Source organism: Pituophis catenifer, unplaced genomic scaffold, assembly GCF_029215685.1.
Source record: "Pituophis catenifer annectens isolate HBS135680 unplaced genomic scaffold, rPitCat1.0.hap2 SCAF_3, whole genome shotgun sequence".
Classification (NCBI taxonomy): domain Eukaryota; kingdom Metazoa; phylum Chordata; class Lepidosauria; order Squamata; family Colubridae; genus Pituophis; species Pituophis catenifer.
The window spans coordinates 2,747,150-2,765,956 of NW_027256883.1; the positions used below are offsets into that span (position 1 = coordinate 2,747,150).

An 18,807-nucleotide genomic window follows, 5' to 3' on the forward strand; every position below is an offset into this window, starting at 1 on the left:
TCACTCATTTCACTGAGCCATAATGTAGATTTATGGGTTTTCGTTGAGCGTGATATCTCAGCTAAGTCACCTGAAGCTTATTCAACCAATCACTGTTGAGCAAATCAAAGTTTAATGTGATTTGTGACCTCATAGACACTTGAAGCTGGTCTTGTAGACCATCACGTAGCTGATGCAGCTAAGTCTCTGCTCACCTTGACTTGAGGATCTTCAGCAAAAGAGAGATCTTCCATGACTCATGATTCATCCAAGTCCATCTCTCTTGACATTGAACCTCAATCAACCTTCCTTATTTATATATTTATTTTTAATCCGGATTTCTGGGCAGCAGGAAACGAGTCCTTCCTTCATCCCCTCCGTCTACATTTCTCTAGGTAAAAGTTATACTACATTCCTCTTCATGGCTTGTGTTCTGAACTCATGACCGTTGTCTTCTCAAACATGGAGCCCTGAATGTACCATAGATGAAGTCAAATGGGGGCATTAAAAAAAACCCTTTTTTATAGGTTATGGATACGATATAGCCATGATTTTGGCTTTATTGTGGTTCATGAACTCAGATTTGGTTCAAATCAGAGTGAAGCAAATTATAGCTCAGTGGAATGTTGAAATTCAACTCCTAGCTTATTAGGGCAAGGAAGCATGGAATGCTGGTTTGATGTTGAACAGACTATGAATGGAAGCTTGTTTAGCCATTCCCAGTGGCAGACAGGCTCGGTGGACTGCCTGTACAAGCAGGAAATTAATCTATTATTTTTTCATCCGTCCAAAAACTCTGTTTACAAGGTGGAATTGAAGTCTAACAATAATCCAGAGCTTTCAACAGAATTGGTTTATAGAATCGAATCTGTCTCAAAAACTTTCTATTTGGGTTATATTTCGTCCCTTGGGTTTTATATGCTATTTTTTAAAATATAATTTTCTTGAAGTGTTTAGCAAAAACAATGCAAATATTAGAAAAGAAGTGAAGAAAAAATAAATCAGAAATGAAATAGAAAAAAAAAAGAAAGAAAAATAGTTTCTGATCTTAAAAGTGATTATAAAATGCATTTATATTTTACCCTCTCTCTAGAGTTACCTCATAACTTTTCCATAAGGTCACCTTTGTAATCTTCAAACTCATAAATTACAAAAATTATTTTTTCCCCATAAAAAGTTCATAAGATTTTTACCTGCTATTTTTTTTAAAATATAATTTTATTAAACTTATGGAAGTTCAAAATACAAATACAAATGAAAATGTTGGGAAAACGGAGAAAGGAAAAAAGGAGGTTTTTGATGTGTTCGTCTTAAATTCTTTTTTTCTTCCAGAACTCTTGAGATGTCATGGATTCCACCCTCTGTAACGGACATGCTGTTCCTTATCTGAGGTAAATTAAATAGGAGCCAGCCATGTGCAGCAGCTGCCAAAAAAGCCAACACAGTTCTTGGCTGCATCTACAGAGGGATAGAATCAAGATCACGTGAAGTGTTAATATCACTTTATAAGGCCTTGGTAAGGCCACACTTGGGAATTGCGTCCAGTTTTGGATGCCACGATATAAAAAAAATGTTGGGACTCTGGAAAGAGTGCAAAGAAGAGCAACAAAGATGATTAAGGGACTGGAGGCTACGAAGAACGGTTGCAGGAATTGGATATGTCTAGTTTAATGAAAAGAAGGACAAGGGATGACATGTTAGCAGTGTTTCAGTATTTGAGGGGCTGCCCCCCAAAAGAGGGGGTCTACCTATTTTCCAAAGCAACTCAAGGCAGGACAAGAAGCAATGGATGGAAACTAACCAAGGAGAGAAGCAACCTAGAACTAAAGAGGGATTTCTTAACAGTGGGAACAATTAACCAGTGGAACAACATGACACCAGAAGTCGTGGTGCTCCAACACTAAAGGTTTTTAAGGAGAGAATGGACAACCATTTATCTGAAGTGGTATAGGGTTTCCTACTTGAGCATGTGGATGGACTAGAAGATCTCCAAGGTCCCTTCCAACTCTGTTATTCTGTTCTATTCCTAATATTGGAAAGCGAAGCTTTGTGCAAATGCACTTGTGATGATGTGAACTTCTTGAGAACATGGTGGCTCCAAAGTTCTCATAGATACTGTTTTTTTAGAAATGGCCAAGTTTTTGAAAAGTCCTGTGCGTGGATAAGTAGAGTGAGAAAAAGACAAGTCCACATTATGGTTGATGGCTCTGTACTTGAAAATGCAATCAGACAGAATAGAGCCAGAAGGGACTTTGAAGGTCTTCTAGTCCCTGCTCAAGCAGGAAACCCTATACTTGTGATGGCGAACCTATGGCACGCGTGCCAGAGGTGGCACGCAGCACCCTCTCTGTGGACACGTGAGCCGTTGCCCCAGCTCAGCTCTGCTGTGCATGCGCGCATACCTCCCACCAGTCGGCTGATCTTCGGGTCTGGACAGACAAACAGTTTCGAGAGATGTTTGCAGGAAAGTTAATCCCCTCCACCACCACCAGGATTGCACATATTTAAAATGAGTCAGTGAGGATAGTCCTTGACTTACGACTATGATGGGAAGCAGAGTTTCCATTGCAAACTATTTCCCATGCTGGCTCAGGAATTCTGGGAGTTGAAGTCCACAGATTGGGAGTTTGTCATAGGTGCCCATCCCTGGCATGGAGGATAGGCTGTGTGGTCCTCAATTCGAGTCAGAACCTGGTGCTGTGGCCAATGAAGGGTACCAGACATGAGGTGCAGGTTTTTTCCCCCCTTTTATTGAAGCGCTCCAAGAAAAAGTGTCCTGGCCAAAATGCCAAGGAACCGCGAACAATAGAATTAAGAAAGCTTTATACATTTTCACTAAAGCAGAAAGCAGAATAAAGCGGGATTTATAAAAAATATCATCTAATAAACATTTCAGTAATGATCTAACAATTATTTTATTGGTCTCTAACTGTCCCTATTCCTAAGCCTTGGCTAATAAATGCTTCAGGAGTTGTCTAACACACATTCTATTTGCTCCACGCCATCTCAATTCCTGATTTCTAGCTGAGGTCTGCAAGATGCCTACCATATTTTTTGGACTATAAGACGCACTCCACCTCCCCCCACCCTAAAAGAGGCTGAAAATTTAGGTGCGTCTTATACTCCGAATGTAGTTTTTCAAAGTTTTTTTCCAGCCCTAACGAGGTGCTAGTGAGTGAAGTGATCTGATCTTCCGAGCTTTGCCTGCTATTCTCAATGCTTCTCTCTCTGAAGATCAGCTGTGCTTTAGAAGCTTTTTTCCAGCCCTAATGAAGCGCTAGGAAGTGAAGCAATCTTCTGCGCTTCACTTGCTTTTCTCAGTGCTTCTCTCTCCGAAGATCAGCTGTGCTTTATAAGCTTTTTTCCAGCCCTAACGAGGTGCTAGGGAGTGAAGTGATCTTCCATACTTCGCCTGCTTTTCTCAGTGCTTCTCTCTCCGAAGATCAGCTGTGCTTTACAAGCTGATTTGTATCCCTAACCACGCAAGTGCGAGCATGCGCGCGCTCAAAACCAGCAAAAATAATGTGCTGAAATTTATCAGACTAAGGATGCTAGCCAGATGAATACCTGGTAGGCAGATTCCCCCCCCCCCATTTTCCTCCCCAAAAACTAAGGTGCGTTTTATACTCCGGTGCATCTTATACTCCAAAAAATTCGGTAACTCTTGGTTACTTTTAACAACCCAGAATTGTTACAAGCTTTACTTTGGGACTGATTGGGCTAGTTTGTAGGGGTGATACTGAAATATAATTTTATTTTATTTTATTTTATTTGTCCATATATTCAGTTATTGTATTTTATTCCAACTTCACTTTAAATTGTTTTTATAGGCTTTTACTAGTAATCTGTGTTTGGAACTCTGCACTTTGATATGGCCTATGGCAGTGATGGCTAACCTTTTTGCTATTGTGTGCCACAAGCGGGGGGTTGCGCAGGGGGGTCGTGCGTGCACGTGCCCACACCCATAATTCAATGTGCCTCGCTCCCTGTGCATGCACATGCAACCCCCCCCGCACTCCCCCCGCTTTTGGCATGCCATGGCCCGGTAGGCCTGTTTTTTGCCCTCTCCAGGCTCTAGAGGCTTTCTAAGAGCCTGGGGAAGGCGAAAACAGCCTCCCCCCCCCCCCGAGGCCCTCTGGAGGCTGGAAATGGCCCATTTCCCGACTTCTGGTGGGACTGGAAGGCCCGTTTTTTGCTCTCCCCAGGCTCCAGAGGTTTTCTAGGAGCCTGGGGAGGGCAAAAACGGCCTTCCCCACTCCCCTGGAGACAGTCCGGAGGCCAGAAACGGCCCATTTCCCGACTTCCGGTGGGCTGAAAGGCCCGAAAATCAGCTGGCCGGCACACACATGCGCACTGGAGCTGAGCTAGGGCAATGCTCGCGTGCCCATAGATATGGCTCCGTGTGCCACCAGTGGCACGCGTGCCATAGGTTCGCCATCATGGGCCTATGGGCTAATCAATAAACTAAACCCTACAAGCTTTACAGATGCATATTCCTTGTGAGTAAGCATTTGTTGTTCTTGCGAGACAGTCTCCACAATTATAGACTCCTTTCAAGTGTATGCCGTAACCTTGCTTGATATTAACAGATAGTCCATCATTTGGATGTGATGGGAATTGTGCTGTGGGAGGCAGTGTGTGTGTGTGTGGGGGGTGGGGGGGGTGGTCCTGGGACCCTAAACAGTTTTTGGGTTTCTTGAAAGTTGAAATCCCGGAGTATTGTTTGGGGAAGGTGCAGCTGAGTTTTACGCACCCGTCTGAAGACCCCTTCTGCTGTGTTTGCATTTCAGAGAAGAGCCGGTGTTAAAGAAGACCAGGCTTCAGTCGGAAGATGGGGCACGTGTGGCCACACGTGGGCATAAGGCAGTAAGCACGGTGGAATTTTGTGTAGCAATTGCATTTACCGTATTTTTCGGAGTATAAGACGCGCCTTCCCCCCCCAAAAAAGAGGGTGAAAATCTGGGTGCGTTTTATACTCTGAATGTAGCCCCGCCCAGCCTCTCAAATGGAGGTTTCAGAGGCTGAAAAAAGCCTCGGAAATGAAGCTTCAGAAAAAAAGCCTCCAAACAGAGCTTCAGAAAAAAGCCTCAGAAACGAAACTTCAGAAAAAAAGCCTCCAAACAAAGCTTCAGAAAAAAAGCCTCTGAAACAGAGCTTCAGAAAAAAAAGTTCTGAAGCTCTGTTTCAGAGGCTTTCAGAGGCAAAAAAAAAGTTTTTTCTGAAACAGAGTTTCAGAAGTTTCAGAGGCTGAAAAAAAAGCAAGGCGCAGAGCTCACAACCAACGAACCTGTTGCTGGGAACAACTGATTGGGGGTATTCCCGGAGGCCGATCCACCCGCCAATCAGTTTTTAAGGTCGCAAGTCGAGAATTACCTGTATAGTTACATTCCTGCATTTCCACTTCTTCAGAACTGAAGCAGCTTCTGAGATGAGAAGCGAAACGTTTTCAGAGGTGAAAAAAACAACCTAAGAAAGTCAAATCACCTTTCTGAAAAACACCTTTGGGGGACCCCCCAATCTAGTGTATGGTTGAGGTAATCCTCGACTTATAACCACTGTTGCTAGGTGACACATTTGCTAAGTGAGCTTGGTTTTCCATTTTACGACCTTTCCTGCCACCGTTGTTAAGTGAATCCCTGCAAGTTGTTAACTTAGTCACACGGTTGTTAAATGAATCTGGCTTTCCCCGTTGCTCATCAGAAGATCGCAAAAAGGAATCACGTTACTCCGGGACATGGCAATCGCCTAAATCTTCTCCCTTTTAAGTGTAAATTCTAAATTTTTAATGTATTTTAAAATATGGGTATCTTAAATTATGGGTATTAATTCAGCCAAATTTATTTAATTCATTTTATTCGATTTTAAATTTTGTATATCTATGTGTTTTATTTCATGGCTGTGCACCACCCTGAGTCCTTCGGGAGTAGGGCGGTATAGAAATTCAATAATAAATAAATAAATAAAAAATAAAATCATCATAAATATGAGTTAGTTGCCAAGTGGCTGAATTTTAATCACGTGACTAATCACGAGATGCAGGAACGGTTGTAAGTGGGAAAAATACTTCTAAGTTACTTTTTTTCTGTGCCGTAACTTCAAACGGTCACTAAATGAACTGTTGTAAGTCAAGGATTGCCTGTAAACCCATTCACATTTTCTTTAACAGGTGACTGAAGCTGCAGACTCTTTCCAAAGTGATGGACCGGAGGAGAAGGAGAGGGGAAGAAAGAAAGGGAGAATTTGTTCTGGAAACCTAGAGGGAGAAGGTCATTCCACGCAGGAGGAGAAAAGAGGTAGCAGAACCACACAAGGTCTGGACCAGGAGGATTTCAGAGGAACAGAAGAAGAGAGGAATAATGACAAGCAGTTGGAGCAGAACATTGGACCAGGAGACGGAGAAGATGGGGTGGACAGGAGAAGATCTGAGCAGAACATTGAGGTCAAGACGGAGAAGGAGTGGGAAGGCGAGAGAGAGGTGGATAGAGAATGGACAGGTGAGGAAATCCCTCAGTTGGGAAAAGAGATGGAAGAAAGGACAGAAGATGAGTCTGGATTTAGGTCACCATTTGAGATCAAGCTGGAAGGTGACTCTGAAGAAGAAGAAGGGACAGGAGACCAAGGAACCCTACAAGATGGAGTTGAGAAAAAGACCAAGAGAAGCAGAAGCAAAAGAGGCGTTCGAAATGTAGAATTTCTCAGGGGATCCCGGAAAAGGAAAAATGAGGAAGTGGACAAGACTTTGAAGAAGAAGAAAAAGAAGAAGGATGAAGGAAACTGTGGGAGAAGATCAAAAGCCGAGGAGGACAAGTGGAGATGGTACGTTTCTCGTTTAAGTGATTTGTGATTTTGATGGCAAACGTTTTCGATGTTAAATCTCTGCTGTTGAAGTCCCCCCACCTGATTTTATACAGATAGAATAGAATAGCTGGAAGGGGCCTTGGAGGTCTTCTAGTCTAGCCCCCTGTTCAAGCAGGAGAATGTCCTATACTATTTCAGATAAGTGACTGTCTAATCTCTTCTTAAAAACCTCCAGTGATGGAGCACCCACAATTTCTGGAGGCAAGCTGTTAGTTAGAGAAAAACAGGACTTCTGTTACTTTTTCAACATCAAAGTGCCACCGCCCCCCAACATTTTTGGGGAGTTAGTTTGAGTTAGTTAGGTTAAGATTGATGTATTGAATTTGCAAGGGTTTCTACATTTATTTGAAAAAGCATTGAAAAGCAATGAGCTGGGTAATAGGAATAGAATAGAATAGAATAGAATAGAATAGAATAGAATGGAATGGAATGGAATGGAATGGAATGGAATGGAATGGAATGGAATGGAATGGAATAGAATAGAAAATACAGAATAGGATAGGATAGAATAGAATAGAATAGAATAGAAAATACAGGATAGGATAGGATAGGATAGGATAGGATAGGATAGGATAGGATAGGATAAAATAGAATAGAATAGAATAGAATAGAATAGAATAGAATAGAATAGAATAGAATAGAATAGAATAGAATAGAATAGAATAGAATAATAGAATTCTTTATTGGCCAAGTGTGATTGGACACACAAGGAATTTGTCTTTGGTGCATATACTTTCAGTGTACATAAAAGAAAAGATATATTTGTCAAGAATCATAAGGTACAACACTTAATGATAGTCAGAGGGAACAAATAAGCAATCAAATCATATTAGGAAACAGTCAATATAAATTGTAAGGATACCAGCAACAAGTTTACAGACATACAGTCCTAAGTGGGAGGAGATGGGTGATAGGAACAATGAGAAGACCAATAGTAATAGTAATACAGCCTTAGTAAATAGTTTGACAGTGTTGAGGGAATTATTTGTTTAGCAGAGTGAAGGCGTTTGGGAAAAAACTCTTCTTGTATCTAGTTGTTCTGTTGTGCAGTGCTTTATAGCATCGTTTTGAGGGTAGGGGTTGAAACATTTGATGTCCAGGATGTGAGGGGTCTGTAAATATTTTCACAGCCCTCTTTTTGACTCGTGCAGTATACAGTATCCTCAATAGAAGGCAGATTGGTAGCCATTGATTTTTCTGCCGTTCTAATTATCCTCTGAAGTCTGTCTCTGTCTTGTTGGGTTGCAGAACCAAACCAAATGATCAGTAAGTTATAAGTCAAGTATAAAAAAAGTTGTAAGCCTTACAATACAATGAGTTTATCTTACCTAGGTGCTACCAGACTTTTTCTGAATTTGTTTGTTGTTGCTTCTGATTTCTTTCTTTCTTTCTTTTTCTTTTTTTGGTTGTTGTAGACTCTCCTATAATATTTACAAAAAGTTTCATAATTATTATGCTGCTTTATTCCTGCTATTCTTCTATTTATCCACCAGATGTCATCTAAGAGTTGTGTTTTGAGTTTCTGGTAGTTCTTTCAGTCTGGTGCCTTGGACTACAACTCCCAGAATGCATTGGTGTCTGGACTACAACTCCCAGAAGGTGCTGCCACGTTGGATTCTGTGGAATAGCCAATCTAGAGAGCACAGAGTTGGGGCAAACTGTTAGACATATGCATTGCTCCTTAAAATAGTGAGGATCACCTTCCAACAGAATTACTGGCTGCATTAAAATTGCAATTTTGAATTGCAATTAAAGATCAGAGGGAAGCACTTTTTCCAACTGACAAATTTTATTGCAGGATGAAAGCTTTGGGGATTGCTTAGAGTTCAGCTGATCCCGGTTTAAATCCCACCTCAGTCTAGCGCAAAGTTTCTTAAAACTTTAAGATGGGTGGATTTCAACTCCCAGAATTCCCCAGCCATCCTCTCTGTGCATCTGATCAAGGGAACTACAGCTGAGTAAAGCTGTCCCCTTCTTGACGAACATGGTTCTCCTCCTCCTCCTCCGTTTGCAATCAGTTGGAACAGCCATCCTGTAGACTTTTACTCCTGAGTAATCCCATCTAAGGCTATTTGCTGCCTTCTGAGCCAATGTGTCAGAAAATGGGGTATATAACTGCAAAGTTTCTCATTCTTGGTTCCTTTAAAATGAGTGGACTCCCAGAATTCCCCAGCCAGCATTCTGGGATTTGGAGTCCACGCATATTTACACATATTTCCTGGCTGGGTAATTCTAGGAGTTAAAGCCCACCCCCCTTAAATCATGCTGCCTGGGTAATTCTGGGATTTGAAGCCCACCCCCCTTAAAGCATGCTGCCTGGGGAATTCTGGGATTTGAAGCCCACCCCCCTTAAAGCATGCTAGCTGGGGAATTCTGGGATTTGAAGCCCACCCCCCTAAATCATGCTGGCGGGGGAATTCTGGGATTTGAAGCCCACCCCCCTTAAAGCATGCTAGCTGGGGAATTCGGGGATTTGAAGCCCACCCCCCTAAATCATGCTGCCTGGGTAATTCTGGGATTTGAAGCCCACCCCCCTTAAATCATGCTGGCGGGGGAATTCTGGGATTTGAAGCCCACCCCCCTTAAAGCATGCTGGCTGGGGAATTCTGGGAGTTCGAAACCCACCCACCCACTTTAAAGTCCACCCACCTTAAATCATGCTGCCTGGGTAATTCTGGGATTTGAAGCCCACCCCCCTTAAATCATGCTGGCGGGGGAATTCTGGGATTGAAGCCCACCTCCCTTAAAGCATGCTGGCTGGGGAATTCTGGGAGTTCGAAACCCACCCACCCACCTTAAAGTCCACCCCCCTTAAATCATGCTGGCTGGGGAATTCTGGGAGTTCGAAACCCACCCACCCACCTTAAAGTCCACCCCCCTTAAAGCATGCTGGCTGGGGAATTCTGGGATTTGAAGCCCCCCCCCTTATTAAAGCGGGCAAGGTTGAGAAACACTGGATCCCAGGTTAACTTCCTGACTAGGAAAGACGCCTGTCTCTTTAAGCGAGCTCCATTGCTCTGCGATCTATTAGTTACCCCTAAACCAGCAAATCCTTAATAGGACTACATTTCCCAGATGCCTCGGGACATGGCCATTGAGTGGGTGGGTGGGTGGGTGGCGCAATTGCACCGGAGCCTCCCTGCAAAAAGACCCACGGTGGGCTACCTCCTTTTTGCACCATGCCTCTTGCAGGAAAAGGCACCCCGCCAACCCTGTTTCATTTTGCAAAATTAAATATATCTCTATATATTTTGCAAAAATAGGGATTGCTAAAGCATCCCCCAATCCCTCCATGTGGCCAGTTGCACATGACTGGGCTGGCAAGGCATGCTCAAGCATGGGCACAGCCTGGCACAGTGGGCACGCTCCCCTCGCCAGGTTGCGCCTCTGACTCTCACCCGGATTTGTGCAGCCTGCATCAGAGTGCTGGTCCCCAAAACCAGGTACCGCGTATTCCAGGTTGGCCAGCGGAGACACGTGTTTTGCCGGTGTGCATGGGGCGGGCATGAGCTGGGGAGGGTCTCCAGCGTTGCTGGGCATAAAGCATGAAAGAGGAGGCTGCTTTGAAGCTCTGTGTAATCATTTTCTTTGGATTTTGCTGCATTTTTTTTTCCAAGTGGGGTGCTAGAACTGGAAAGAGTATACAGTAGTGGCCAAAATTGTGGGAACCTTTTGGGAAAAGTTGTATTTTTTTTTTAATTTGATTTATATGCCGCCCTTCTCCAGAGACTCAGGGCGGCTTACAAGGCGTTAAGCAATAGCCTTCATAGTTTTGTATATTTTTACAAAGTCAGCTTATTGCCCCCACAAACTGGGTCCTCAATTTACCTACCTTAGAAAGGATGGAAGGCTGAGTCAACCTTGAGCCTGGCGAGATTTGAACTTGCAGCAATTGCAAGCAGCAGATGTTAATAACAGTGCTTTAGTCCACTGTACTACAGGCTCTTTATACTTTATACAAAATATACTTTTGTATATTTATACAAAGTCAGCTTATTGCCCCCACAAACTGGGTCCTCATTTAACCTACCTTAGAAAGGATGGAAGGCTGAGTCAACCTTGAGCCTGGTAAGATTCGAACCTGCAGAAATTGCAGGCAGCTGTATTAATAACAGGGTGCACTAAACCACTGTACTACCAAGGCTCTTTTGGAAGTTTGATGGTTAATAACTACAACTTTTTTTTTTTTGGAATTTCAAGATAATCCTATTCCACTGCTGGAACAGCCTGGGAATAGCCCAGACCTTCTTAACCCAATTGGAAATCGATGGTATTGTAATTGGTATTAATTGAATTAAGATCTAAGGTGGATTAATAGAAGGGTAATTGTTTTGATCAAGTTAATATGAGTTAGCTTTCCATAACTTTACTTTACTTTTATTTGATTTGTATACCGCCCTACTCCCGAAGGACTCAGGGCGGTGAACAGCCAACAATAAAATACATATATACAAAAGTTAAAAAGCAGAGATAAAATCGAATTAAATAGTTTGGCCCAGACGGTAATAGTTGAGATATGTGATAAGTGTCAAGGCAAAAATAGAATATATAAAGTTTTGTTAAAAGATGAACAAAAAGTTGAACAAATTTATCAATGCTCTGTTCCGAAAAGATGTATTGTATGTTTATTTGTGTGTTTTAAAAAATTAAAAAAAAAAAATCTAGGGAGCCGGCTAAAGAAACTTGTTAGTCAGAACTTGCGACCCAGCGATAAAACCCAGTTCGTAGAAGCCATCATTCAATCTTGGTTTCACATTAGAACAGCTGCAGAACTCAAAGACTTGGTTCACTCCATGGGAAGATGTTGTAAGGCCCTAATTCATGCTAAAGTTTACCCAACTAAGGATTAACTGACATGGGGATCATTTTTGTATATCTCATTTTTTCTATGGTGATAATTTTTGTACATCTCGTTTTTTCTATGTGTTTCACTTTCCTTCTTTATACCGTAACTGCTATTCTAGTAGCAAATCCTTCCTAAAAGTTATTGCATTACATTCTTGATTCAATTATCTTTCCATTGATATATAATTTTATGGTAAAAGGTAAAGGTAAAGGTTCCCCTCGCCCATATGTGCTAGTCGTTCCCGACTCTAGGGGGCGGTGCTCATCTCCGTTTCAAAGCCGAAGAGCCAGCGCTGTCCGAAGACGTCTCCGTGGTCATGTGGCCGGCATGACTCAACACCGAGGGCACACGGAACGCTGTTCCCTTCTTATTTTATGGTACTACTTCCCAAAAAAGTGGTGTTATTAGCCATCAAACCTCAAAAATACACTTTTCCCAAAAGGTTTCCACAATTTTGGCCACTACTGTAGGAGGTGAGGTGAGGTTTTTCCCCCATGCCAGGGCTCTGCAACCTTAAACACTCAAAGAGCCATTTGGACTCGTTTCCCACAGAAAAGAAAACACCAGGAGCCACAAAAACTCTTCCCGTGCCTGACTATTTCTTGAGCGGCCACAAAACTAGCATATGTAATTCAATTAAATGTTTCATTTTCTTCTGAAACTTTTCCTGGATTTATCCATGGTTGGCCTACCGGGGGTTGAAAAGCTCAATAAATAGCGTGCCGGCGGGTGTCGCACATTGGTGGTTGTGATGCATATTTTGAGTGATGGGGAGCCGTAGCAGAGGGGTGAAAGAGCCACGTGCGGCTCTAGAGCCGCAGGTTGCTGACCCCTGCCCCATGCCATCACTCTGCTAAACAACCAATTTCCACAATACTGTTACAACTATTTAGTAAGGCTGTATTACTATTCGTCTCATCTTTCCTATTACCTATCTCCTTCTCTACTTATGACTATAACTTTGTTGCTTTGTAGCTGTACGATTTATATTGGTTTATTTAGTTTCCTGGTATGATTTATGACTATCACTATGTGTTGTATCTTATGACTATGATGAATGTATTTTTATGATGACTATATGATCATGATTGATCACTTACAACTATTATGTACCCTGAGAGCTTATGCACCGAAGACAAATTCCTTGTGTGTCCAATCACGCTTGGCCAATAACGAATTCTATTATCTATTCTAGCCAATTATTCTTAGTGGAACTATGGCTTAATTTTGGAAATTGTGGAATCATAAGGGCTGGAAGGGACTTTGGAGGTCTTCTAGTCCAACCCTTGCCCAAGGCACTAGTCCTCAGTACTTTTTTTTTTTTTTTTTTTAAAAATACTGCTTCCCAGGAATGTGGTAAGCTGATTGAAATCCTGCATGCTTTTCTCGATGCAAGTTAAAACTGTTTTGTTTTCTGCAGCTCTCTCTTTGAGAGTCACAGTTAGCTTGTATAAAATCGTTTATCAGGTTCTTGGTCTTCTCGGATGACATTAACACTTTCTAAATTTCTTCTCTCCAGGTGGGAAGAGGATAAACGAGACGATGGGGTCAAATGGCATAAGTTGCACCACAAAGGACCCTACTTTGCTGCACCCTACGAGCCTCTGCCAAACTCCGTCAAGTTCTACTACAATGGTAGGTGGTCTTCTCTGGATTTGCATCCAAGGTGGAGTCCCAGAGGTGTCTTTTTCGAGAAGCACCTTTGGGACAACCATGACCTGGATGACTGAGAATCTCTACAGACATCCGAGGTGGAGGAGAAACTGGGTGTGATGGCATCTCTTGAGCTTCGTAGGCGGGTGGAGAGAAGAGTTGGCCCTTACTGGGATGGGAGGTTAGCCATGACCCCCACCTGATCACTGCATGGTCACCCCCTTCTGTTGTAGGCAGGCCTATGAAACTCAGCCGAGCCACCGAGGAAGTGGCCACGTTTTTCGCCAAGATGCTGGATGATGATTACGCACGCAAGAAGATTTTCCAGGACAACTTTTTCTGTGACTGGATGCAGGTATCCACCAGGGGTGGATTTGGCAGCTATTTGGGAGATTATTATAGGGGAAATTCCCCTCCCCCCCCCAAAAAAAGCAGAATGATGGAAAGGTGGAACTGACAGGTAGGAAGATGAGATTGCTTAGGACAGAGTGTCCAAACTTGGCAACTTTAATGTGGACTTCAAGTCCCAGAATTCATCTTTAAGACTTGTGATCTTCAACTCCCAGAATTCAATTTTAAGATTTGTGGACTTCAACTCCCAGAATTCATCTTTAAGACTTATTTATTTATTTATTTATTTATTTGTTTTTAAATTTGTATACCTGAGGACTCAGGGTGGTGAACAGCCAAATAAAAACATAAACTACAAACATTAAAATACAATTAAAAAGATATATATAAATTTGGCCCCATGATTAAAAACTCCCAGAATTCAACTTTAAGATTTGTGGACTTCAATTCCCAGAATTCCCCAGCCAGGCAGCTGGGGAATTCTGGGATTTGAAGTCCACAAGTCTTAAAGTTGCAAAGTTTGGAGAGCCCTGGCATAGGAAATACCTCTTGGTAATTCTGTTTTTTTATATCTGCTTCTTCAAGTGGTTATACTGGCTAGGGGATTCTGGGAATTGAAGTCCACACTTCTCAAAGTAGTCATGCTAGCTAGGCCAATTCTGGGAATCAAAGTCCATACTTCTTAAAGTAAGGCATGCTGTCTGGGGAATTCTGGGAGTTGAAGTCCACATTGCTTAAAGGCTATGTTGCACAGGGAATTCTGGGAATTGAAGTCCATACTTAAAGTTGCCATGCTGGCTGAGGGATCCTGGGAGTTGAAGTACATACTTCTCACGTTGCCAAGATTGAGAAATCATGGTTTAGAAGGTATCTTATTGAGGATAACTTGTTTTCTAAGTCATGTACAGCTTCAGCACTTAGATGGCCTCCTCCTTTTCCTGTGTAGGTGATGACTCCTCAGGAAAGGAAGAAAATCAAAGACCTGAAGAGGTGCGATTTCAGCGACATCCATAGCTATTTTCTGGAAAAGCAAGAAGCCCAGAAGGCTTTGCCCAAGGAAGAGAAACAGGTACAGACATGATTGGCGGTTGGTACAAGCTGAGGTAACAGTAACAGATTTGGAAGGGACCTTGGAGGTCATCTAGTCCAACCCCCTGCTCACGCAGGAGACCTGTACTAGGGATTCGAACCGCTTTTTCACTCCTCGTTGAAACTCTGAAGGAAGCCTAGTTTTGATTCTGCTCTCTGTTTATGTGCACGAAAGATCCAGAAACACTGAGAGGGCAAGCCACATGTATAGAAACAGAGAGTAAACTCACTCCCTTCTAGCACTGATGATGTTATCTAGTTGGGTCATAAAAAGTCTTCAAGAAAACAACCAAGGTCAGAGAACATCAAGGATCCCTGCAGTCATCCTCCTCCTCCTCTCCCATCTAACACTGATGATGTTACCTAGTTGGGTCATGAAACGTCTGGAAGAAAACAGCCAAGAACCCCACAGTCCTCCTCCTCCTCCTCCTCCTCCTCCTCTTCCCCCCTCCTTCCTCCCTCCCCTCTAGCACTGATGATGTTACCTAGTTGGATCATGAAACGTCTGGAAGAAAACAGCCAAGCTCAGAGAGCATCAAGGCTCCCTCTGTTCAACCGTGAGCTACAGATATTCCCTTCTGTCGGCTGTTAACAAGGCTTTAGCAATCCTCTTTTGTAAATTCATCAAGAAACTGTTATCCTGGTTATTATCTTAGCTAGTCATTTGTATTTCCACTTCAGCTGCCCGTTTCTGTCTTAGTAATGCAGAGAGAGAGAGTAATTTACTAGAAAATAGTATTTTTCTAATAAATCTGTATTAAGCTTGTTTCCCCTCTTCATCCTGTAAGTCTTTGAACCTGTATTCTTCCCTTAACTTTCTTTTCACCTTTTGTAAGTACCGTATTTTTCGGAGTATAAGACGCACCTACCTTTTTTTGGTGAGGAAAACAAGAATAAAGAAATCCGCCTCTGCCTCCCAGCAATTTTGCCTCCTTGCAGCAAACAGCCTGCTTTACTTTCATTTTCGTTTTCAGCATAGCTTGATTAGCACAAGGAAAAAAAAAAAAATCTGCTCCCAGCAATTTACCTCCTTGCAGCAAGCAAGCAGAGGCCCGCGCAGCAATAGGCAATCCCTGCAGCCTGAAACAGCTGAGAGTCGGGAGGCCGATCCAAAGGACAATCAACTTGTGCTAATTAGGCTGTGCTGAAGCTGAAACGGGCTGTTTCTTCTTGCTGCTTGCTGCAAGGAGGTAAATTGCTGGGAGGCAGAGGCCAAAGGGTGGGGGTCAGTGGGTGGACGGGGCTACATTCGGTGTATAAGACGCACCCAAATTTTCACCCCCTTTTAGGGGGGAAAAAGGTGCATCTTATACTCCAAAAAAATACGGTAATACATTAATGTAAGCAAAACATCATTTCTGCCATTGTACCCACAACTCTCTGTCCCCGTTCTTCAAAAACGTCTTGAAATGACTAAAATTTCACAGCATTATCTGTCATTTGTACAATCCAAAGCTTAATTCCCTTTCATCTTCATCTAGATCAGAGGTATGTTTTCCTTTCATCCTGGGAAGTACAGACTTTCCTTTCATCCTGGGAAGTCCTCGATTTAACAACAGTTCATTTAGTGACCTTTCAAAGTTACGACGGCACTGAAAAAAGTGACTTATGACCATTTCTCACACATACGACCTCACACATACAACCTTTGCGGCATCCCCGTGGTCACATGATCAAAATTCAGACACTTGGCAACTGACTCGTATTTATGACCGTCGCAGTGCCCTGGGGTCACGTTTTTTCCTTTTTGTGACCACCTGCCAAGCAAAGTCAAGAAGGAAGCTAGATTCACTTAACAACAGTTTGACTGATTTAATAATTGCAGTGATTCACTTAGCAGGAGTGGTGCGGTGGCTTAGAGGTGGAGCTCTTGCCTCATAACCAGGAGGCTGTGAGTTCGATCCTAGGTAGAGGCAGATATTTCTCTCTCTCTGGGCACAATTTTTATTTATTTATTTATTTTATTCGACTTATATGCCGCCCTATCTCCCAATGGACTCAGAGTGGCTCACAATAATAAAAACACAAGCCACAATACAAAATAAAATCTAAAATCTAAAAAAATTTAAAATTTTACCCTTAAAACCCCCCATCAGACCAGGTCAAGAGATTTAAAAAGCCAAGTTTTTAATTCACGACGGAAGGTGCGAAGGTCAGGCGCTAATCGGAGCTCCAAGGGAAGTTGATTCCAGAGGGTGGGCGCACCCACTGAGAAGGCTCTATCTCTGGGGGCCGCCAGCCGCCACAATCTAGCTAATGGCACCCTGAGCAAGCCCTCTCTATGGGCGCGAACAGGACATGGGATATCGTTGCTGGCTGTAGGTGGTCCGCCAAATATCCTGGACCTAAGCCATGAGAATATATCTGCTGAATATAACTCCGCATTGGCGAACAGGAAAGGCATCCGGCCATTAAAACACTTGGCTCCATTCAGTTGTCCAGATTCCACCCCGCAAGGGATTATGGGGTTGTTAAAAGATGATAATGAATGATTCACTGAACAGTTGTGGCAAGAAAGGTTATAAAATGGAGCAAACTCATTTAACCAATGTTTCACTTAGCAACGGAAGTTTTGGGCTCACTTGGTTGTAAGTCGAGGACTATCTGTAATTACTTATTTTTGTCCATCCTTTTAATAGAGGTTGAAAGAGGAGGCAGAAAGAATCCAAGAGAAATACGGCTACTGCGTAATTGATGGGCATCGGGAGAAGATTGGGAACTTCAAGATCGAGCCTCCGGGTTTATTCCGGGGCCGTGGGAATCACCCCAAAATGGGGATGCTGAAGAAGAGGATAATGCCAGAAGATGTCATCATCAATTGTAGCAAGTGAGTCTGGCATTGTTTTCCATGGCCACGTTTCTGCAGCTTGGCAATTTTTTAGGATGGGTGAACTTCAACTCCCAGAATTCCCCAGTCAGCATGCTTTAAGATTGACAGCGAAGGACTTAATGTTCTCCCTTCCTCTCCCCTCCTTATTTAAAAATTCTGTTCTGGTTCTGTTTTGTTAATTGAAAGAGAGCCAGTTTGCCGTAGTAGTGAAGACACCAGGCTAGGAGACAGTGAGTTCTAGTCTTGCCTTAGGCCTGAAAGCTGGCTGGGTGACTTTTGGCCAATCTCTGGAAGATTGTGAGTTCTAGTCCTGTCTTAAGTTTAAAAGCTGGCTGGGTGACTTTAAGTCAATCACCAGGAGACGGTGAGTTCTAGTCCAAACTTTAGGCATGGAAGCTGGCTGGGTGACTTTGGGCCAATCCCTAGAAGACTGTGAGTTCTAGTCTTGTCTTAGGTATGAAAGCTGGGTGACCTTGGGCCTATCAATAGGAGACAGTATGTTTAGTTCTGCCTTAGGCATGAAGTTGGTCCGATCACCAGGAGATGGTGAGTTCTAGTCCTGCCTTAAGCATGAAAGCCAGCTGGGTGACCTTGGGCCTATCAGTAGGAGGTGGTGAGTTCTAGTCCAACTTTAGGCATGGAAGCTGGCTGGGTGACTTTGGCCAGTCACCAGGAGATGATGAGTTCTAGTCCTGCCTAAGTCATGGAAGCCAACTGGGTGACTTTAGGCCAATCACCAGGAGACAGTGAGTTCTAGTCCTGCCTTAGGCATGGAACTGGGTGACTTTAGGCCAATCACCAGGAGACCGGGAGTTCTAGTTCTGCCTTAAGCATGAAAGCCAGCTGGGTGACCTTGGGCCTATCAATAGGAGATGGTGAGTTCTAGTCCTGCCTAAGTCATGGAAGCCAACTGGGTGACTTTAGGCCAATCACCAGGAGACAGTGAGTTCTAGTCCTGCCTTAGGCATGGAACTGGGTGACTTTAGGCCAATCACCAGGAGACCGGGAGTTCTAGTCCTGCCTTAAGCATGAAAGCCAGCTGGGTGACCTTGGGCCTATCAATAGGAGACGGTGAGTTCTAGTTCTGCCTTAAGCATGAAAGCCAGCTGGGTGACCTTGGGCCTAGCAATAGGAGACGGTGAGTTCTAGTTCTGCCTTAAGCATGAAAGCCAGCTGGGTGACCTTGGGCCTAGCAATAGGA

At 43.2% G+C, this 18,807-nt stretch overlaps 1 protein-coding gene across 2 annotated transcripts in view; it reads left to right on the forward strand.

Moving 5' to 3' along the window:
* The first annotated feature begins 1,326 nt into the window (after positions 1–1,326).
* The window catches only part of TOP1MT (DNA topoisomerase I mitochondrial), a 30,719-nt gene continuing 13,238 nt past the window's right edge, over positions 1,327–18,807 (forward strand). Inside the window, exons 1-7 of one of the 2 annotated variants that reach the window (XM_070941949.1) lie at positions 1,327–1,370; positions 4,770–4,845; positions 6,146–6,795; positions 13,203–13,318; positions 13,570–13,691; positions 14,634–14,756; positions 17,416–17,603. In XM_070941949.1, coding sequence (XP_070798050.1) covers positions 1,327–1,370; positions 4,770–4,845; positions 6,146–6,795; positions 13,203–13,318; positions 13,570–13,691; positions 14,634–14,756; positions 17,416–17,603 — 1,319 coding nt within the window. Of the gene's footprint in view, positions 1,371–4,769; positions 4,846–6,145; positions 6,796–10,164; positions 10,281–13,202; positions 13,319–13,569; positions 13,692–14,633; positions 14,757–17,415; positions 17,604–18,807 lie in introns of those variants that run through there. The other variant, XM_070941950.1, reaches the window with a different exon arrangement.